Source organism: Heteronotia binoei, chromosome 1, assembly GCF_032191835.1.
Source record: "Heteronotia binoei isolate CCM8104 ecotype False Entrance Well chromosome 1, APGP_CSIRO_Hbin_v1, whole genome shotgun sequence".
Classification (NCBI taxonomy): domain Eukaryota; kingdom Metazoa; phylum Chordata; class Lepidosauria; order Squamata; family Gekkonidae; genus Heteronotia; species Heteronotia binoei.
This window is the reverse complement of record NC_083223.1, coordinates 162,551,258-162,575,224: the sequence shown is the minus strand read 5'-3', so window position 1 is coordinate 162,575,224 and position 23,967 is coordinate 162,551,258. Positions and strand designations below refer to the sequence as shown.

General features: G+C 41.3%; 1 protein-coding gene across 1 annotated transcript in view; it reads right to left on the bottom strand.

Annotated features, from left to right (window-relative positions):
• Positions 1-23,967, bottom strand: part of FMN2 (formin 2) — a 439,054-nt gene that overhangs the window by 308,313 nt on the left and 106,774 nt on the right. Inside the window, exons 5-7 of the mRNA XM_060243494.1 lie at positions 21,716-21,774; positions 4,772-6,249; positions 203-347 (exon numbers count right to left, since the gene is read on the bottom strand). Of these exons, the coding sequence (XP_060099477.1) occupies positions 203-347; positions 4,772-6,249; positions 21,716-21,774 (1,682 nt within the window). The remainder of the gene's footprint in view (positions 1-202; positions 348-4,771; positions 6,250-21,715; positions 21,775-23,967) is intronic.

The following is a 23,967-nucleotide window of genomic DNA, read 5'->3' as shown; positions in this document are numbered from 1 at the left end:
ACTGAGAGAGCTCTCCCAGAACTGCTCTTGAGAGAACTGTGACTGACCCAAGGTCACACCAGCAAAAGCATGTGGAGGAGTGGGGAATCAAACCTGGTTCTCCAGATTAGAGTCCACTGCTCTTAACCACTACACCAAACTAGTTCCTACAAATACTTGTCTGCAACAAACTAATAAAAACACAGTGCTACTGAGTACTCACCTGCTTGTTCTTTGTCTTTGCAATGGTGTCCGAAATGGGTTTCTTCCGCTCTTTAACAGCTGTTTTAGAAAACAGTTCTTCAAATTCATGATAATCTATGGAAGGCTCTTCAATTTTTTCCCACACAAGTGAAGCACTAGAATCTCTAAAGTTAAGCAAAAGACCTATGTAGGGCAATGTCAAACTAAATATTTATAAAATGGTGGAATAAAGATAGATAATGAATAATAAACTTGTGTACTGAAAAAGAGCATTCATTCTTTTCTAGTTGTAACAGACTCCTCAAAAGAAAAAGAAACTAAAATATTGATCACCCCTACTTATACATATATAAGAATGTACATTGTAATTATTTTCTACAGTATTACATATTACTGTTCGCTTGGATTATGTGTGTATTTAAATGTTATAGTATCAACAGCTATCTATGAAATTAAACAAGAAGCACATCTGCCTGCTGGCTATTATGACACCAGTCAAGAAAATGATTGTGGTCTGGAAAACAATTATTTGCAAGTTAAAAATAACATAAAATTAAACTGAAGAAGTGTAAAAGAAGAATAAAAATAAAACAGTTCCATCACAGACAGTATGTATTCTAACCATTACTACTGAAAGGAGCTCTAAATACCATCACAGACATTAATAATCAGTGCACATCTCATGGTGTTTTTGACCACGTTTGAAACTGATTTGCATCAAAAAAAGTTACTGTCTCTCTCAATTTCTTAGAATTTCCATCTTTCTCTCTTGAAAAGAAGTCATTAGTAGCATAGTTCTTACTGTGTGCTTACCAGCTCTTATCTTCCCCACTTGAGAAAGAGGGATCAGGTATGGGGGAGTCTGTCAGAAGGCAAGAGAAATGGAGGGAGGGAATCATGCGCACAGTATAGGACACAGCAAAAGTTAAACACAGAACTTCATTTTGTATTGTTCAAAGGATGTCCAATTAATTTTCTGAAAACCACTCCCATGCATATAATCACACACAGAGACAGCATGGTCACACACAGGCCACAGCAACACATTGTGTCACGGGAAGAAAGCACTATTACAAGATAGAATCATCCCTTGCACCCTCTATTTCTAAACAGTTATCTTTGTGCCTTTTCCCTGCTGATAGGGCTCAGCCCTGGAACCTGTTTTCAACTTGGAGAGGATCTGTGTAAGCAATAATATAATTTATTTATATATTATTATTTACTTCATTTATACCCCACCTTTCTTCCCAGCAGTGACCCAAAGCAGCTTGTATCATTCTCCTCTCCTCCAATTTATCCTCACAACAGCTGTGAGGTAGATTAGAGCTGAGAGCGTTTGACTGGCCACCAGCAAGCTTCTATGGCATGAGGGGAATTTGAACCTGGGTCTCCTAGACTCTAGTCCAGCACTCTTAAGCACTACACCACACTGGCTCTCCAGATAAGTAGCATACCTCTGTATTGTCCTCCACTCAGGGCCAGCACCAGGGTTTTTGGCACCCCAGGCAAGGGGCATGTGCCACTCAGCAGCCTCCACTCAGCCTTCCCAGACCCAGAAGCAGCTGAGTGAGTATGGTGGCACAGCACATGCACTAGCCTCAGAGATACTCTGAGCCTGCTCCAAGCACCTCCAAGGTGAGTGTGCCAACCCCCATGCCGCCCTTGCTCAGCCTTCCCAGGTCTGTGCCAAAGCACAGACCCAGAAGGGGCTGAGTGGGGATGGCGGTACTCTGAGTGCCGCTCTGAGTGCCACACTGTCCTCACTCAGAAGGGGCTGAGTGGGGATGGCAGCACGGCAGGTGCACTTGTCTTGGAGCCTGCTCTGAGCATCTCCAAGGTGAGCACAAGTCTGCCCCTCCCACTCAGCCTTCCCGGGTCTGTGCCGGAGCACAGTGCTGAAGCAGTCTGTGCCAAAGCGGCTGAGCAGGGATGGCAGTGTGGTGCAGCAAGGCATGAGTGGGAAGGGGGTGCCCACCACCTGCCTCTGTGGCACCGGTGCACCCTAGGCAGTTGCCTACTTGGCCAACTGGCCAGCCCTGTCTCCACTTTGACAGACCACACACATTAAGGAGTTAAAAGCAAAGGATCAACATCTGAGGCACATTTCAGGCACATCTGAGCCCCAGACCTCTCTTTTCACAATGAAACACTATCTCCTGATTTCACTTACAAAGAGTTTCAGTTAGAGTTACTAGAATCCTTTGCCTTTCTCATACAAGGAATGCCTCACATACCTCTGAAGTAAGTTGAGGGCAGGATACTAATGAATTTAAATCCTAGAACTTTGACTTGAAAAGACATTTAGTTACTGTGTCAGAGTAAGAGAGTCGGACCTTAGAAAGCAAAGTTCAAATTTTACAAACTCAATTTTCAGATAGAGGGATGAGGATGAAAATGAACACTGGATGTGCTTAAATCTAACCTTTATTGCATTTAGTGTTCAAGGATCTGACGGCATGCAATTGCAACATCAGAAACATCCAACAACATGCATGCCTACACTGCTCATGTGTGCTTTACATGAATCCAAGCGGATACTAAGACAGTAGGGGAGTGTAAGTATATATGGGCCTCTGAACACGTTTGAAACTTCCCCAAATGATCCTGAGCAAGTACTCTCTCATCCTGAGCACAGTGATTCTGTTAAACTTAGCAGGAACAGAACAGGGACTTCTGCAAGAGTGAATATAGCCACAAAGATTTCTCCCACTTAGCTAATATAGGCTTGGCTTTCATGGAGGACATGGCTTTCATGGTGGTTCCTATCTAACACTACCTGCTCATTCATTTAGGCAAATCTAGCATCCTTTAGTAGGTACTTAGTACATCCGTCTAAACTCTGCTTGTCAACTAACAATCCCATTATGTGAAATTACTGGAATCATTAGGATTTAGATGCCATTAGGATTGTTTTTGATGCCATGACCCAGTCCTTTCTAAACAGCAATAAAGCTTATGAGAACATGCAAAGCTCTTGTGGCAAAATTCCACAGTGGCACACAATAATGATAGGAGCTCCCAATATTTTCTTTAACATTAAAAAGAAGCTAGGTGGGTGGAAGACTGGATTGCAAAACTGGGAAATTGAGGGGTTAATTCCTCCCCTTTTACTGATAACAGTTGGGGGAGCAATTTCTAAAAACTGCAATAAGGAAAAAGACAGCAATCCTTACACAGGCTTGTTCTCATTCTTCTGGAATTCAAGGACAGAAAATAATCAGAGGGCATGGCTTTCATGGAGGTTTAATGCCTGGCATCTCTGATTTTTCAGATTAAGCACTGGCCTTCCCAACACACATTCCTTGTCTATATCAAGACTGGAGGTATCCAAATTGATCTGTCTAAGGCCTGCAGCAGAATACAGTGGAAGTGAGGCAGAAGGTGGTAGAGTCTACTTCCCCACTTGAGACTACAGGTGAGGGATAACTTTAAAAAATGCCCTACTGCATTTTTTTAAAGGTTCCTTACTAGTGGAAAAGTAACACATCAGGGAAAGGCCTGGATTAGAATACTTCCCCACAAAACAAGTACTAATTTTCTCCTTAAAGTGATTTTTTTGATAAGTGTGTTTTAAATATATGGAGGGGCAAGCAAAAATGGAACTGCTTTGTGGTAGTCTCAAGTAGGGCAGTATACTACCTCCTCAGTATTCTGCCACTTCATTCTACTGCATAGGTAGGCCAGCCCTTAGACTCCTCTGCTGTGCGCACAATTCTTCTCCCCAAGTCTGCCCTTCTGCCAGTCTCCTTCCCTACTGACAAGAGCAAGACTTCTGCATTGCAAAATACTGTGAGAGACAAAGCCTTTCTTAATGTCATTAGGGTCGGTTCAGACATGCAGCAGCTGCACCACTCCATTCCTTTAATGCAATCCTCATCCAGGTTTCTTATGTCCATAACCCAGTGTGTGTTAAACTAGTCACCTAATGCTTTTTGCATGGAAGTCATGGAAACATGTAAGACAGTTGAAGATTGCAGTGGAAGGATTTGGTGCTGTTTCCACATATGTGAACTGGCTGCTCAAGAGACCATTGTCTTTGTCTCACCATTTTTTGATGAACAAATTTTCACAAAACAATTCAGAAAATATACATATGTTAGATTTATACTTAATTCAGAGAGAAACACAATAAGCATTGCTGTACTGAAACACCACATGGGGGGGGGGGGAAGCTTTCTAGTGTTCTCTCAGAATGGCATACAAACTAATAACGAATATTAAACATGATTATTCCTAGTGCCAGAGATACAAATTATAGTGGTATGGTTTAGGGATTTTTTGTTTGTTTGTTTCAATGCAGCTATTCTAGAACACATAGGATTGCCAACCTCCAGGTGTAACCTGGAATCTCCTGCTATTACATTTAACCTGCAGAGAACCAAGATCAGTTCCCTTGAAGAAAATAACTGCTTTGGAGGATCTATTCTATGGCATTATATATTGCTGAGGTCCCTTCCCTCCTCAAACCTCACCCCGCCCAGGCTCCACCTTCAGGTATTTCCCATCCCAGAGCTGGCAACCCTAATGACACAGTTTTATTAGAAAAACTTAAAAGAAACCAACCCAACATTTCCATTGTTTGTATTACCTTTTATTATGTAGCTGAATTCTTGTCCAATAAAGAGGCTTCATTGGTCGAGAAGGTTCTATTGCATGTTTTCTGCTCCCTTTTTCCTGGTTCATCCCCATTAAAAATAAACCAGTTGGTAAGGGAGCTTGAAGAAACCCAGAAACTTGTGGAAGGCTAGCAGTCGGTGGAGGTGGCACACCCATACCAGGCAAAGGTGGGGGAGGAGGAGGAGTTCCAGCACCAGGTAAAGGTGGGGGAGGAGGGGGAACACCCATGCCTGGCAAAGGTGGGGGAGGAGGGAGGCCTCCTGCCCCAGGCAAAGGTGGGGGAGGGGGTGGCAAACCCATGCCTGGCAAAGGTGGAGGTGGGGGAGGGGGTGGCATTCCCAGGAATGGCTGGGGACTAGGTTGTGCCCCCATGTTTGGCAAAGGTGGAGGTGGTGGCACTCCCATTCCTGGTAAAGGTGGTGGTGGTGGCAATCCAATGTTTACCAAAGGCAGGGATGTAGCAGGTATCTGTGTTCCAGGAATAAGGGAGGAAAAGAGTGGACCATCCATACCAGGCAGCGGTGGTGCAGGAGGAATAGCCACCTCTGGCAAAGTTGGAGGGGGTGGCACTCTCATTCCAGAAAAACATGGTGGAGGTGGAATGTCCATGGGCAAAGGAGGTGGAGGAGGGATAACCCCAAAACACACAGCAGAGGCAGGAGGAGGCATGCCCATTTCAGGCAAAGGTGGAGGAGGAGGAATACCATCACTCGGCAATGGTGGGGCAGAAGGTGGTATTATGCAAGATGAAGACAGGGGGTATCCTGAGGCAGGAAGGGGTGGAGGTAGAGGCATTACACCTGAACCAGATGAAGTTAAAAAAAGGTCACCTGCTCCAGGCAGGGAACTAGATAGTCCAGTGGGGAAGCTGGAACTGGGATGAGAAGTTAAGGATGGGGAATATTCACTGCAAGCAATACTCTCAGTATTTAGAGGTGGATGGGATGATACAAATTCCTCGGAAGGTAATAAATTAGCATCTAGTCCTGAAGGCTGTGGCAAAGGTTTTTCTTGGGCAACATCCAACTGTACTGAAATCCGTTTTGGTGAGAGAACTAAAGATATTTCTGAGCAAAAGGTAGTTTGTGGCTCAAGTGTTGGCAATGGTTGAGTTGGCCCTTGACTTGCATCCCCTTGGAGAAGTTGTGGCAGTGTGCTGGCTGAAGGCATTGTGTGTATTAAACAATTTTCTGTTGGTGAAGTCTGCACTGATTTCGCAGTTATTGTTTTTGATAGAGTACATGGTTCTTCTTTATGAAGTCCTGCATCAGAGAGCCCTTCAGAAGTTGGCTGCTTGATTTCATTCCACTGAGTTCTAGAGGAAATTGGCAACTCAGCTGCTGGAAACTGTTTCTCTAACTCTGCTATTTTTGATTTCAGATCTTGTATGGTCTGCTCAAGCCTCTGAATTTCATTTGCACGTTCTTCTGATTTCATTACAACATCCGCCTACAAGAAGGATAAGATAAGGTTATATGCAGAAACAGCAGTATAGCGAGAGAGTGCAGACACAGAATTCAAACATATCACCTGGTCATTCATTTGAACATGTTAGTAAACTGTGAAAGTTAAAGCACAATGACATATCCATACTGAACTGAAGATACTTCATACATTCACTTTGAAATATTAGTTGCTTGAACCTGTAATAGAGATCCAATGACAAAGAGAGCGACACAGGCAAGGTAATACAATCAATAGACACTATCAATATTTGAGGATGAAGGTCACAACTTTTACAGTTTTTGTTAAGCACTTTAGAAATGAAAGGGCTACAGGGACTCTTGCCACATGAAAATATAATCCCATCCATCCTGAGGGAGGAAATCAAGTTAAACAGGAAACTTTCACAGCTACCAGTGACCAAGGTAGCATAGACATGACTCCCCCCGCCCCCGGCACACACACATGCCATTAGGTATACCACAAAAACATATATTAAAAAGCTATAATAAATTTTGGATTCCTAGGTGGATTTATTTCTTTCTCCACTCCCTTTTTTGCACCCTAGCAGTTTTTCCATATACCCAGGGGTCATTTTGTAGAAAAAGAGGTGACAGAGCTCATTAGCACAACTCATTTGCATATGCCACACACCCCTGACTTCACTGTAAGATGTACTCAATTATATCAACTCAGCATCTACCTTAAAATGCTTCTTGAATTATAACTCATAATAAAACCGCAGTCCCATCATACTTTTTAAATTACTTTCTCCTATGTGGCCACAGTGGTATGATGAAGATTTTCATCTGTCTGCTTTATATGTTTTTGTTATTTTTTCCATTTTTGTGGGGGAATATATTAGAAAGTTTGTTAAATCTTAGAGTTCAGCAAAATTCTCACAGGAGATTTGAACAATGGAGTCCAGAAGCAATATTGGGGGGAAGGGGCAGTAAGAAAGCACAATAAAATTTAGAAATTCCGGAGCTCTACTTCTGTGAGCTCCTGCCCAAAATAAAGCCTGCATATATCTTTTTGTAAACTTGATGCAAATACCATATTTACTTCTTCCTACTTCGTTCTGCAAAAATAAGAGGTAGTAGCACTAAGTTTTAAAGAAATGATAGCCCTAATCAAACGTCTGTGGATTCATTATATTCCTGGTAGAAGCCAAATCCAGTGACTCATAATGCAATAATAATTTACACAGTAATTGAGATTTGCCTTTTGTCTTCAGTGCAGTCTGGGTTTCACCAAGTTTACAAGACAGTTTATTTCATACAGATTTGTCTGTGTCCAAAAGAATCTGGGGAGAAGACTCATGTGTGGTTCTGCTGTAAAAGCAGAGCTAATTTTGATTTATTAATATACATGCATTAGTTGTTTGAGACTCAGTTCCCTGGAGCAAATCACAGGATATAAGCAGGCCAAACTAAGCCTGCATTTACCACTGGAGCCACTTTAGCTTGTAATGTTCAAAACTAGCCAAAGGACAACTACCCAGGGCTCTAAAGAGTACAATGGAACAAGACTAAAGGACAACTTAGTTTATTTCTCCAATTACAGTATTTTGTGCCAGTTTCTCACTCATTAAGTTTTTAATTAAAATCAGTTCTTTTTGTTTAAACATCCACTTGTGGTTCTTTTTCTTAAAGACACCAAAGAGAAAACAAGACATAATGGCAGCCAACACTAATGCTGATGGATGTACAATAAATCATCAAGGCTTCAAACACCAAACGCTCAAGATACATGTACTCCTGGACATCTAAAGTCAGAAAGACATTAGAAATCAGGTGTCTTGAATTTCCACAGAATACAGTCAGCTTTACTTGAGAAGCAGGGCATTTCTTACACCAAGGCTTATGAGAAAATGGCACATTATGCTTGAACAGTATGTTGTTTTGAGCACATTAAAACACCCTGAAATAGCCAGGGTGGCATTGGACACTCACCTATTCTTGGATATTCCTGTTTGAACCCCTCTTTGTCTGCTGTGGAGTCAATTTTTCACAGCTGAGTGAACTTCCTCTGGCACTAGGCACTCACACATGTTGAGTTGTCTTTCCAGAAGCCAAAAAGTGCCTAGTGCCAGAGGAAAAAAGCTCTACACAGAATCATAGAGTTGGAAGGTCGTCTAGTCCAACCGCCTGCACAATGCAGGGAATTCACAAATACCTCCCCCACACCCCACACACATACATCACCAGTGGCCCCTACTCCATGCTCAGAAGATGGGAAAATCCTCCAGGATCCCTTGCCAAAGTGGCCTGGAGAAAAATTGCTGACTGACCCCAAACTGGCAATCAGCATTTCCCTGGAAGTGTAAGAAAGGGTCACAAGAACCAAGCACTGATGCAACCCTTCCTTAGTGTATGGTCCACTGAGACCCCTAGATCCTTTTTGCACATACTACTGCCAAGACAAGTGTCCCCCATCCTGTAATTATGCATTGGATTCATTTTATTAGTTTTAGCTCAGTTTTCCAGCCTGTAAAGATCATCCTGTATCCTGTGACTTTGCCTTCCATGATAGTTGTGACCCCTTCCAATTTAGTATCATCTGCACATTTAATAAGCATTCCTTCTATTTCTTCATCCAAATCATTTATAAAGATATTAAACAAAACAGGTCCCAGGACACTCCACTTGTCACTCCTCTCCAAGAGGATGAGGAACCATTCAGAAGCACTTTTTGGGTGTAATCTGTCAACCAGTTACAGATCCACCTAACAGTAACAGGATCCAAACCACATTTTACCAACTTGTCAACAAGAACAGTATGTGGAACCTTATCAAAGGCCTTACTGAAATCCAGATAAACTATGTCTAAAGCATTCCCCTGATCCAGCAAGGTAGTCACTTTCACAAAAAAGGAGTTAAGATTAATCTGACATAACTTGTTCTTGAGAAACCCATGCTGGCTCTTAGTGATCACAGCCACCTTTTCTAAATGTTTCAGGACTGACTGACTGATGATTTGTTCTAAAACTTTTCCAGGTATAGACATCAAGCTGATGAGTTGGTAGTTACCCGTATCCTCCTTTTTCCCCTTCTTGAAAATGGGGACAACATTTGCCTGCCTCCAATCTTCCGGCACCTCACCTGTTCTCTAAGAATTCTCTAAAATAATGGCCAGAGACTCCAAAATTACATCCATAAGTTCTTTTAGTATCCTTGGATGCAATTCATCAGGCCTCGAGGATGTTAGTTTCATTTAAAGAAACTAGGTGGGGTGATGTACTACCCCTATGCTGATCCTAGGCTACAACTCCCTTCCCTTGAGCACCATTTCCCTCACAAAAGAAGACTGAAGAAAAGTAGGAATTGAGCAGTTCTGTCCTTTCTTCATCACCTGTTACAATTTCACTTTCCTGTCCCCAAAAGGGGCCTACCATGTCCCTTCTTTTATTCTTACTTTGTACATAAGAAAAGAACCCTTTTTGTTAAGTAGCTTATTTGACAAGAAGTAGTATGTAGTTTTTCCCTCACTCTTAGAAGTACAACATATTAGAATTCAAGTTTTCAGCAGGGAATGCAGGCAAGGATTCAGCCTGCATGTCACATAGGCCTGATTTTGGGCCCAAAGAGTGAACTTTCGGGAAATCAATCCAATTTACTCTTACCCTGATCACCAGAAAGGCTTTCAGTAAGGTAGGCTGAGCCTCCAGACTTCTGGGCTTGCTGTCCCTTATGTTGTTTGTTACTGACTTTTCCCTTACTCCATGTCCACCTCTATCTAACCTCACTTCCTAAATTGGCAGGAACTGTGTCTAATACCACAGCACATCTTGTTACTTTGAAACAACACGATTACTCTTCTGGAACCATAATCAGAAAATGATTATAAAACCACAAACTTGTAGGAATTTGTTCTGCAAACAAGACTTTTTACAAAGACGCTGGTGTTTATAGGCTGACACTTTAAATTAATGTAAAAACAGTAAACAATGCACATTAATGAAGGGCTTTCCACATTTTATGTTGTCTCTGGCCTGCCTGCATAAGAGGCAGAGTTGGATATATAAGGCCAACGTAATTTTACTGCCCACACAATAAAAAGGTACAATAGGAGATCAAAGTTCCTTCACAAAAGCACCTTCCTGTTGGATTTTTGCCTCTTTTAGTTCAGTAATAAATTGCCAATAAGGAAATCAAGTAAGTTTTTATGCAGGCAGTATCCCAAAATCTATCTTCATATTGTGGCTAAGGGATGTTACCCTCCACAGTTTTACAGTTAAACGTGCCAGAAGTCTAGTCTTTATGAAACTGTTAGAGGGGGGGTCACAGTCACCTGTGTATAGTAGATTCCAACTGAAGTGAATAATTTTACACAATTGTAAGGGGACTATTAATTTTGACACATTTGGATAATAAAAAGGCAGAGGCTGAAAAACACCAATGCAATTTGATTGCATATAACCTTGAGCTAAATGTCCTAAAACATGCCAAAAGGAGCTTTAGTAGGATTTGTTTGGGGAAAACTATTTATTTGCTTTGGTTATAGGTTGGAAAAGTTTACTTTTACCCCAAAATCTTTTCCAAGTCTTTATTTTCCCAGAGAACATCTTGCCTCTTGTAATTTTTCTACATCTATCCACCCATTGAGGAGATGAAAGGATTGTTTCAAGAAAAACAAGACGATGACCTTCTACATACAATTTGGCCTGCTTTTGAGATAACTTCTAGAATGTCCCTAAAAAGATTAATTAAGTTTACACTATCTAAAAATCTTGTTTGTGAAAAGATGGATTTTTTTCTCTGAGTTCAGCCAAAGAGGAAAACATTAGATTGCCCACATCCTTTAATTTTATAATACCATATCAACCAATTCTAACATAAAATAAATTATCATTAAACAAGGCACATATGAGATGGCATTTCTAACTGAAGACAGTCCCTTTTGTTTGATTAAAATTAAACATTGATCTCTTGGCCACGTTGGCAAATATCAGAGTCTATGGGACCCTTCAAGAACTTGTAAAGTTTAACAGCAATAATATTCTATATCTACATAATCAAACTAAGCTACTTCTGTTTTCAAAAGTAGATCATATTGATGGCTTCTTTTACCACATTTATGACAATACATGTTTTGTTGGAATGACACTGGGAGGCACTAAGGGTGTTTAGGTGTTATCTCCTTAGGATGTCTCTCTTTGTCTTAACCTAGGAACTGCCCTCTGACCCCTTCTGCTCCTCCTCTTTGTCCTTCTCACTCTTCACTTTGCCTTCCATGCAGGCACATGTCTCCTACAGCTTTCTCCTGTATATACAATGCCCTCATACTTCCACACACATGATGCTGCATTAGCTGGGCATTTGTAATAGGGAAAATACTCTTTAGATTAGAGTTCTTTCTCGTTTGACTGGAACCTGAAAGTAAACTGGATCTACTTGAATAAACACTAGTTTACCTTTTTTGCAATACACTTCTTGGGAGATTTTTTTTTACTACACAGCATCACACTTCTATGACTGGGCAAACTCTGCTATATTAACCAAATATCCCAATATGTTTACTGCCCACATTAAAATTTTAAGGGCCTTTTCACATACACACTATATTATTACACATTTATTTTACACTGATCAGAACAAGGATGTTATTTAGTGTTAAGTTTAACACAGGTAATGTATAAGGAAATATCTTTAAACAGATATTCACTCCAGGAAGAGTGACCTCTTAGAATAAATATCTCCAAAAACCAATTATGAACTGAATCTCCCAAAAAAAATGGAGGAGGGGGGCTGAGCTTATATGCTTATTAAAACTTATGTTTTTTAAAACAGGGCTTCTTGATTTAAAAATGTTAATATGGGAAGAAGCCTAAAATAAATTAAAATGGATGGTACTAAATAGAATGTCACCAAGAATGTTGGCCATTCAAGAGTTGAGAACATTCTGACCTTGATAAACCCATGGTCTTACTCAAAGAGATGTGGTAGAGTTTGCAACCTGATGACTTTTGCCATGAGCTTCATTTGCAAAACAGAGGGGAAGATTTATTCTAGTTCTAAGGCCCAGGGAGCTGGGTTGTTCCATGAGGGGCAATGAGAGTTCAATAGTAGCCCATACCCTCCTTCTCCAATCTTGCTGCCCTGGTTACATATTACACTATTACACTAAGGGCCATATTACACATATTACACTAAGGGCCAAAATACATAATATGTTAATTTACTAGATGACCAACTCATTTCCCTTGCAGTCACACATCAGTTGCAACCTGCAAGAATGTCATTTTAAATACCAGAGGAAGTCTTTTTTTTTTTTTACTTCAACTCCTGTTTAAGGGGGCAAAAGGACTCCCACCCACAGGATTAAAAATGTTAGGAAGCCCTTTTAGAGTTCTTATGTATACTTAGTTAGGAATAAGTTCCATAGTCCCATTGTGTGTACTTTGTTAGAAATAAGTCCCACAGAAATCACTTCTGAGTAAACATGCACAGGATGGAACTGCATGTGATATGCCCACAAATTTTCTTCAGTTAGCAATATATCTTTCTATTTGCTCTTCCATCACTGAGGATTCCCCATGTTTTTAACTGCAACTTAGTTATCAAAGTTTATTTATTAAGTATTTATTATTCAAATTTATATTCCACCCTGCCTGCAAATGGGCTCAGGGTGGATCACAACATAAAATAAACATATCAATCAATATGAATAACAATTCAATTAGATAAAACAGTATGCAATCATTTAAAACACAGGGTTTCCAACTGGACATAATTGGTCTCCAGCTTCATAAACTGGACTACATACAGTAGTGTATGATACCTGAATAATATCAGTAATATCAACAGCACTGGGGGAGGCTAAGATCTTTGATTTGCAATAAAAGCTTTTGAAGTAATAATTTTAATCTGAGAGCAATTTTTCCTAATTCAAATGCTCTTGCCATGTGGGTAATTTCTACAGTATGAATTTAACAAGTAGAAAATAAAGGAAAATTATGGACAGACTTCCTTGAATCTTAACTATAACCACTAAATAATTGAAAATGTATTTCTGCCAATTTTATTACTAAGTTAAATTGACAAACACAGATATAAAGCATAAAAAGGAGGATGCCTTCAGAGCAAGAAAAAGAATTTTAAACAAGGTTTGTTGAAGGAAGTGAATGTAATTGTTTCCTTCTCTTTGTCAAAGAATACAACATTTGATTAAACATTATCAGTTCTATAATGATCCTCAAAACTTTCCAAGGGAGTGTAACTATATTGTGCAAGGACTGGTATCTGAGGCTAACCATCAGAGGGGGTATTCATGTATAGCAGCACATCAGCATTGATAGGCAGTTTTCTTCCCCTGCCACAAAGATAACAAAATGATAGCTCTGAAAGAATTATAATAACCAGCATATACTGGTGGGATTTTACGAGACACAATTACTCGTCCTCTTTCTTGTATAGCAATTATATGTCAAAAATATTCTTACTAGTATTATGATGTTTTCTTGCAGGGGCATATTCCAAATAGGGATGCCAGGCCTCCTGTTCTAGTGGGAAACCTCTCAGCATCACTGTTCTTTGGGAGGTATTGGGGGTGGGTGGGATGGAGCATGTGTCAGCATCATGCCAGCACACCAACATCATTTCCAGTAAAAAAAGGGGAGGACAGGAGTGACATGTGGACACTCTAGCACTTTCAAAAACCATGGAGTTTTTTCAGTGCCCAGGTTCCACCCCCAAATATCCAGGATTTATTAAAATTAAAGCCTTTCCACCCAACCTGAGCAAACATAGCATGGATCACCATCATGAGTATACACAGAACTCATGAAGCTGATAGAAGAAGAAGAAGAATTGCAGATTTATACCCTGCCCTTCTCTCTGAATTAGATTCAGAGTGGCTTATAATCTCCTATATCTTCTCCCCCCACAACAGACCCCCTGTGAGGTGGGTGGGGCTGAGAGGGCTCTCACAGCAGCTGCCCTTTCAAGAACAACCTCTGCCAGAGCTATGGCTGACCCAAGGCCATTCCAGCAGGCGCAAGTGGAGGAGTGGGGAATCAAACCCAGTTCTCCCAGATAAGAATCCACACACCTAACCACTATACCAAACTGGCTCTCTAGACTAGATGGTATACTGAGTACTTCAAAATCTATTGTTCCAGAACTTATATATTTATGGTTGTAATCCTTATGGCACCATGTTACACTTTCCTGGTTTAGTAAAGGCCAAATAAATCCAATTCACAGTTTCTGATCAAACACTGCAGTAACCTCATTTGAACATATATGAACATATGAAGCTGCCTTATACTGAATCAGACCCTTGGTCCATCCAAGTCAGTATTGTCTACTCAGACTGGCAGCGGCTCTCCAGGGTCTCAAGCTGAGGTTTTTCACACCTATTTGCCTGGACCCTTTTTAGTTGGAGATGCCGGGGATTGAACGTGGGACCTTCTGCTTACCAAGCAGATGCTCTACCACTGAGCCACCATCCCTCCCCTTCAACTTTGACTTCAACAGAGTTGCCTCCAGCAGAAACCTGAAGAGAGATATGCTCTAAAGCAGGGGTGTTGAACATGCACTTCAGGGGCTGAATCAGGCCCCCGGAGGACTCCTATCAGGCCCCCGAGCAACTGGCTGTCATCTGCTTCCTTCTCCCTCTTTTTTGCTTCCTTCTGCATCACAACTTGCTTTGCAAGGCTTGCTCAATTGCTCAGGAGCTACAGAGCAAAACCTCTATTTTCTCCATTGGCTGAGGCTCCTCTCCCCAGTCCTCTGAGGAAGGAAAGAGCCAGAGCTTCCTTTGCCAGGTCCCTGGATCCTATGGGAGAAATACAAAGAAAGCATCCCTAAGACCAATGAGTGCTAATGTTTTAAGTATGTTTTACGTTTTAAAAAAAAATATATTTGTGTTTGTCTGTGTTATCTCTGCTACCTAATCTTAAATAAGTAAACACATGGCCTGGTCCGACATGGCCCGGCCCAACATGGCCCGGCACCTCAAGGTCTCATTTATGTCAGATTTGGCCCTCATAACAAATGAGTTTGACACTCCTGCTCTAAAGTTTAATGAACTGAAAAAAATATTTTCAGCTGTACAGTATTCCATATGAATCTGCTTTATGAAATATGAAATAATTATATTAAGAGTGGACACAATCCCAACACATATAATGTGTATTGTGGCATATTTGCCTTGTTAATTTAAGTCATTAATTATTGGCTCTAGAAAGTATAACTTGTAAAAGATAGCACCGATTCTATGTGAAGCTGAATACAGAAAGATCTATCCACAGCCTGTTTTCCACCACAGCAGAAGCAAGTATGCAGATCAGGCCAAACAACAAATGCTACAGTTTCTACTTTTCAGTTTGACTACAACTCTTGCTGCACTGGCACATAATTGCTCAGCACGCATCTTTGCTCAGCTACTTTCTAGCCATGACTGTGCATTCTTGCAAATTATAGCAGTATACAACAAGGATTCTATTTTAGCATAAGAGACAGAAACTATAATCCATATCACGTGTACCAACACCAATCAGTTAACAATTTCCCTGTGTGTGAATGTACATGCTTTCCATAAAGTATTCATGCTGGGTGGAAGGCAGCTGGGCACCCTACTTTCAATATTCCACAAACTGCACACATGATGGCTATTTTCCAAACTTAGAAAGACTTCAATAGAAGTTACTAATCATGCAGACTTAGCTGTGACAGAACAACACTAATTCAGCCAGGCACCAATGTCTTGACTCAGATAAATATTTATGCTCATTGAGAAACATCATTGAGTTTTACAAGGGAATAGACCTACAATTTGAACTACAAACTCATTTAGGAATCTGCAACTGCCATCTAGTGGGGATTCTACAGACTATTCCCTTTGAATGCATCCTGACCATCGCCATCTTTTGCTGGAACATTTGCTTCAGTGCCTTGGTTAGCTGTCTGGTCTACTTTAGTTTCAATACACTGTACATAATTAAAGCCAGAGGTGGTTTGTAGAAAAATAGGTAGTGGAACTCATCCAGGGATTGTTATGAAGCTGCACCTACTATTCAATGGACAAGGTGGGGAGGAAGAGGGAGAACCCTCAGAAAGGTTCAGGAGCTGTGCTCCTGTGAGCTTCTGCTGAATCCAAGGCCTGATTAAAGCTTTCCACTGCTGCTCATAAATATCCATGCTCCTACTGGCCTAAAGTCTTCATGGTTTTTCCTGTAATTAAGAGGACCTAAGTCTATGCTTGAAAGATTTATTTTTTAAAAAATCTAAGGTACGAAGACTGAACTTGCAACTACTTAAGAAGATGACAGAAAGACGTAAAGCCTCACAGTCTGATCAAGCACCAATTCACCATTATATATGAATGTGCATGCATCTATCAGCTGAAGTTTTTTTATTCCCCACAAACAGGGATTCTAAACTGGAATTCAGGTTTAGAATTGTGGCTTGTGTAGAGTAAACAAACTTCAATCTATCAAGGCACTTGCATTTGAATATAACTACGAATTACTGCTTCATCAGGAAGTTATATATCATCCTCTGTGGGCAGAGAATGGAGCAATGAGAACTGATGAATGCAGCAAGAAAGCTGTGATCATGTCTGATTGCAGCGTAATAGCAACATGTTGCTTGAAAACAGGCTCTGTACAGTTTTTGAAAGCAAGTAGGATCCATTTATGAATTACTGAACTACTTATGGAAAAGTAATAACGTGGGAATGTTTAATTCTTCCTATTGATTCATTGGCCTGAATTGAACTAAATTTAATCAAACTCAAATTGCACAAATCCCATTGATTTAAATTATAATTAGCACAAACTTTAGTTGGGTTGGGGCCACTATCTTAAGAAGGCAGTTTAAGTGAAAAGAACTCAAACATGTTTTTTTAAATGCAACTGACCCCCACTGTAGTACTACTATGGTGTACTATCATGGAAGTATAGCTGTGTAGATGTATTTAGTAAGTGACTTACTCATGTGTTCTGTTGAAATCAATGCATCTTTCCCACACCTAGATGTGCAGTAGTATATTAGCCAAACCATGAAATATTTTAAAAAGTTTTTTACATGTTCCAAAATCTGTTGTGCACACAGATATCTGAAGTCATCATATTTCTTTTAATTTTCTTGGAAAACAGATCAATAGATCTTACAGCATAAATCTGTCTTCAGTGTCCAAGAACTGCCAAATTCAGAAAAGGTACATTGCGTCCTACCAGAGCTCATAATTTCAACTGAAAGTCAAATATGCATCTGGAAACTATGGCATGGGAGGTTCATAAGTTGTTCTTGATGACAATTATTTGGACTGTGAAGGAGATTCTTATCTGTTAACAAGATACTTAAGAACTCAATCATTATGGCAAAGTTTCTGAAATTGGACCACAGCAACAACCAGATGGAAAAAATGTTGCTTAAATTTGGATGGGAAACTTCAAAAATGAAATACACATACTACAGTGCATTTATGGTTTAAAAAGGTAAAGGTGGTGCAAGCACCAGTCGTTTCTGACTCTGGGGTGACGTTGTTTTCACAATGTTTTCATGGCAGACTTTTTACGGGGTGGTTTGCCATTGCCTTCCCCAGTCATCTACACTTTCACCAAGTCATGATGCTGTGAAAATGGGTCATGGGCTTTATTTTACCTACTGAATTTTATTTCTGTATATGGCTGAGGGACATTCTCAGGAAGTTAGTTCTGATTTGAATGGTGGCTCCCTATCTTTGTTCTGGAAAAAAGAAAGGCCTTTAAACTCAGAATTTTACAAGAAAAGAGTATGACTGTAACAAAAGGATACAGAAATGGAATCAAATTTCCATTTTCAGAAATGAAAACAGAGCAGGTGGAATGAAAGAATATGGGATACAATATTCTTCTGCTATTAGCCACAGGGTATTGATGGAACTCTCTGTCTGGGGCAGTGATGCTCTGTATTCTTGGTGCTTGGGAGGGCAACAGTGGGAGGGATTCTAGTGTCCTGACCCCACAGATGGAGCTCCTGACGGCACCTGGTTTTTTGGGCACTGTGTGACACACAGTGTTGGACTGGATGGGCCATTGGCCTGATCCAACATGGCTTATCTTATGTAGCCATAAAGGAGAATTACCTTGAAAGACACAGACCAATTTCTCACTAGCAGATGCTCTGCCCCTGGGCTTCTGCTTTCACCGGCTCAAGTGATCAATACCCCACCTGCATGGGTGCATTTTGATTTGATGCTGCATGGGTGCATTTTGATTTGCAGCTCCCTCCAATTCACCTTGTGGCTACTGGATCTTGGTTTTTTTGTTTGTTTGTTTTTTAGATCCAGAAGTTGCGAGGGAAATTGGAGGGAGCCGCAGATCAAAATGCACCCACACAGCAACTGGTGGTGAACTGATCACTTGAGCCAGTGAAAGCAGAAGCCCAGGGGCGGAGCAACTGTTAGTGAGGAATCAGTTTCTATTTCATTATCTATGAATTTGGACAGAGGGAAATTCCAGAAAAAAAATATATATATATATATAGGAAGCATATACTGTATATATATGTATACGTATATATCAAGCATAAGGCCACTGTGAAGATCAAACCCGGGTGATATGCCATGCCTTAAAAACCTCTCCTATTAAAAAAAAAAAACAATTAAATTTTCAAAAGGCAATCAGGGCTTCTTACTGAATGAGCAGTAATTCCATTGCTACATATTTAACAGAAAACTGACAGAACAAGGTCTTTGGTTTTCTATTAACTCTCCTTGCTTATGTAACCTTAGAAAATTCTACCTAACTCTGATGGAAGTGCCACCAAAGAGAGAGAACAAACATGTGGACAAAGGAGACCCAATAGATGTTATTACCATGTTTACCTTGACTTCCAGAAAGCTTTTGATAAAGTTCCTTATCAAAGGCTCCTTAGAAAGCTCGAGAGTCATGGAATAAAAAGACAGGTCCTCTTGTGGTTGAAAAAACTGGCTAATTAATAGGAAGCAGAGAGTGAGTATAAATGGACAGTCTTCGCAGTGGAGGATGGTAAGCAGTGGGGTGCCACAGGGCTCAGTACTGGGTCCCATGCTCTTTAACTTGTTCATAAATGATTTGGACTTGGGGGTGAGCAGTGAAGTGGCCAAGTTTGCAGATGACACTAAATTGTTCAGGGTGGTGAGAACCAGAGAGGATTGTGAGGCACTCTAAAGGGATCTGTTGAGGCTGGGTGAGTGGGCGTCAAGGTGGCAGATGAGGTTCAATGTGGCCAAGTGCAAAGTAATGCACATTGGGGCCAAGAATCCCAGCTACAAGTACAAGTTGATGGGGTGTGAACTGGCAGAGACTGACAAAGAGAGAGATCTTGGGGTCGTGGTAGATAACTCACTGAAAATGTCAAGACAGCGTGCGATTGCAATAAAAAAGGCCAACGCCATGCTGGGAATTATTAGGAAGGGAATTGAAAACAAATCAGCCAGTATCATAATGTCCCTGTATAAATCGATGGTGCGGTCTCATTTGGAATACTGTGTACAATTCTGGTCACACCTCAAAAAGGATATTATAGCATTGGAAAAAGCGCAGAAAATGGCAACTAGAATGATTAAAGGGTTGGAACACTTTCCCTATGAAGAAAGGTTAAAACACTTGGGGCTCTTTAGCTTGGAGAAACGTCGACTGCGGGGTGACAAGATAATGCATGGGATGGAGAAAGTAGAGAAAGAAGTACTTTTCTCCCTTTCTCACAATACAAGAACTCGTAGGCATTCAATGAAATTGCTGAGCAGTCAGGTTAAAATGGACAAAAGGAAGTATTTCTTCACCCAAAGGGTGATTAACATGTGGAATTCACTGCCACAGGAGGTGGTGGCAGCTACAAGCATAGACAGCTTCAAGAGGGGGTTAGATAAAAATATCGAGCAGAGGTCCATCAGTGGCTATTAGCCACAGTGTGTGTGTGTGTGTGTGTGTGTGTATTTATTTATTTATTTATTCGATTTATATCCCGCCCTACCCCACCAAGGTGGGCTTTATATATATAATTTTTTGGGCCACTGTGTGACACAGAGTGTTGGACTGGATGGACCATTGGCCTGATCCAACATGATTTTTCTTATGTTCTTATGTTCTCTAGCCAGGACTGAGAAAGCCCAGCTGCTGAGTCCTGCCTGGGGTTACCATACTAAGCCTGTTAAACTAGCAGGAGGGTTGAGTGCAGGGTCACAGGCGGGCATGACACTGGCTGAGTTTCTGTGTCACTTCCAGAGGAAACCAGTAGTGTAGCTCTAAGAATTGCTGGAAACTAGTAAAACAATAGAAATTTTGATTATTCCTAAAGCTACCCTAGATCACTTTCAGATTCTCTCTGAAACAGACATGGCTCAGAGACTAGCTCAAAACAGCTTACAACTAAAAGAATAACACACATCCTTTAAAAATAACTACATTAAACAAGTCACTAAAATAGAAGTCAACACCATTTAAAAAGCCAGAGCATTAACAAAGCATAAAATACACACTGAAAAGCTTAAATTAATGTAGATAAAATGCTTGGCATGCAGACTTAAGAGATAAATCCCCTCAGCTAAAAGCCTAGGTTAAAAAGAATGTTTTGCCTTGGCACCTAAAACTAAGGCAGGTGCCAGGACAGAGCAATGGTGGTTGGCATTCCAAAGGCAAGGAACCACCACTGTAAAAAGCCCTATGTCTGGTGGCAGCTGCTGCTGTGAGGATGGTCCATGTCTATGCTCTGAGGTGGCGCTGCCTTTACAACCCTCTTTCCCTTCCTTCTTTCCCCCCTCACCTGCACTTCATGCCTGCTCTGAATGGAGAGGCTGGGGAAGGGAAGAGCCCATGGCTTCCTTCCAGAGCTGTTTTTGAGCTGGAACACTGGCCAAGTCAGCTGAAATTACATTCCAGTGCATTCCCCCTCAAAAAAGCCCTGAGTATACTAATTTGGGTAACACTGTGGGCCAAGATCCAGCAACACTCCCAAGCTATGAACTTGCTCCTTCAGCAAGAGTGCAGTCTCCTCCACAATAGGCTGAGTCCTTGAGCAGCTTTGTTGTTGACTGACAGTACCTCAGTCTTGCCTGGGCTGACCTCCAGTTTACTGGCCCTCATTCATCACATTACCTTCTCCAGGCACCTGTTCAGGATTTCCACAGACTCACCCTCTTCAACTGATAAGGAGAAACAGCTGGGTATCATCTACTTATTGGTGGTTTCACAGTTCAAATCCATGGGCAATCTCTCCCAGTAGTTAATGTAAATGCAAAATAGCATAAATGCTATGGGGACAAGTAGCAGGCCTCCTCCCCCAGCACCATCTTCTGGAATCAGTCAGCCAAGTAAGAGCAGAACCACCAGAATATGGTGCTTTCCACTCCCAATCAGCCAGCCTCTCCAGAAGGATGCAAGAAACATTAAAGTGCCTTGTATAATGAATATAACATTTTCCATCAGCTTACAAATATTGAAGAAACATTGTCAATAGACTGAGATCACTAGCTTAAAACAGTAAGTATTCATAGACCTTACCTGTATCTGAACATCCTCTGTGTGTTCTGTCTCTGTTTCCACTATAGCATCTTCCAATTCTGGATTGGAAAATAAATACATAATAAAGGTTTTTAATGTATATGTGTGTGTGTGTGTGTGTGTGTGTATGTATATATATATTTGACACAGCAAAGCTTCTTGAAATAAAGAATTTTACTACTATGTCAAAGCATAGACAATATTCAATTCAGCTTCTGAATAAAATTTGCATATTTGTAACAGCCAAATTTTTAGAGTTATTTTTTAAATGAGTGCGAAGATAGTTTGAATCTGTTGACTTCTGGAAGAATCATGTAACATCTTTAACATGCAGTGGCTTGTTTAACACTTCCTGCATGATAATGCTTTATGGACAGTCAGACACCCACAGATTCCACCTTCATCCAAAGAACCAAGCACTGTAATACCATTTTGCAGCCCTGACCAGAAGGCAAACATGTGGTACTACAGTGCTCAAAACCCATGGCTAACAGCTAAAATTACTCTGTTTGGTTAGAGCTGCCAACACACACTTCGTTATGAACGTCAGATCTGATATAAATAAGACCTTGTCGGGCCAGGGCATGTGTGCCATAAAATATAATGCTAGGCTGTGGAGGTATAAACTTTATAAAGAGCACAGACAAATACAATTAAAGAATTTTTTAACTTAGAATAATGCATGCTTAAAACATTGGCACATTTGCAATATTTTGTTTAACAGTCTCTGATAACTGACACCGCTTGCTCTGAATTATTGCATCAAAATCTGGAGACAATTTCTGTGCTGCAGCAGTCTTGAGTATGTTGTTCAGGTGTTGTTCAGTGTTTATCTGTAAGTCGCAAACCTACTTTCAATTTAATGACATTCATTATAGAAATCTCATGTTCAGTGCCCTAGAACCCAGAGGAAAACATGAAATGGATTGACGTTGTGAACTTTTGTACATATGTTATTTGTGTGCTGGTCAGTGGTCGCTTTGTAGAAAAACAGGTGGTGGAGCTCATTAGCATAACTCATTAGCATATTCCCTCCCCAGCCCAAAGTGACCTGACTCAAGAAATGAGAGCCTCGGGGGTGTGAGGCCTGCTTGGGCTGGCTAGAGATCCAGCCAGCCCAAGCAGGCCTTGCTCACATGGGGCTCTCCTTGGCTTCTTCAGGGACTTATGAGGGCTGCTGGAGGTGCGGCAAAGCTCCTGGTGGCTGGCTGGCTGCCCGCTCTCCTAATCCAGGGATTGTTATGCAGCTGCACCTACTATTCAACGAACAAGGTAGGTAAGTGGGGAGGAGGGGGTGGCTGTCAGAAAGGTTCAGAAGCTGTGCTCCTGTGAGCTCCTGCTGAATTTGAAGCCTGATGCTGGTCAAAAACATGAGAAGGCATAATGGCACAGACTGAGGACTATGTGTTTATCTATAAAACTATTTTTACCCAGAGAAATAATTGCAATTCCTATGAGGTAGTGCAATAATAAAGAGGTATGCTGGATCAGGAAGGCATGAATACAGTGCAAAATATATAGTCTACATTGCTTTCCTACTGAGAAAGACTGGATCCGGCGGGGGAACCCAGTTGCACCCTGGCAAAACCAGCTTAACAAAACACACACAGAAAGTAGCAAGGCAAAAAGCTCTTACCTTGAGTAAAACTTTATTTAAATATTTTTTTGTATTTCTCCCAAGCTGTACAGTTGAGCAAAGAAGCTTCCAGCTCATTCCCTCTTCCCCCCTTCCCCAAGAAAAAAGGAGGGAGAAGGAGCCTCAGCCAATGGAGGAGCTTGGCTCTGTAGCTCTGCAGAGTGATTGAAAGATCCTGGCCCAGCTCTAGCTTTGACTGAGAGAACTCTAGCTGTGCCAGGCTCTCTCAATTGCACAGCAGAGCTACAGAGCCAAGCTCCTCCATTTGCTGAGGCTCCTCCTCCCTCCCTTGGGGAAGAGGGGAGGGGGGAAGAGGGAAAGAGCAAGAGGCTGCTTTGCTGAGCTGCATCTCATGAGAGAAATACCAAAATGACAATGGAAGGAGAGGGAGAAGGGAGCAGACAACAGCTAGTTGCCTGCTGTCATGCCTGCCCCTGACCCAGCCCCTGCTAGCTCAGAGCAGGCGCCTTTAACAGCCCTGGACATAAGTCCCGAAGAAGCAAGCCGGCAGCAGGAGCCACCTGGAACTGATCAGGCCACGCCGGGCCCCAGCTCATCCCCTCCGGAATCACCACCACCTGTTAGCCGGCTCCGTGAAAGGAGACGACAGGAGATA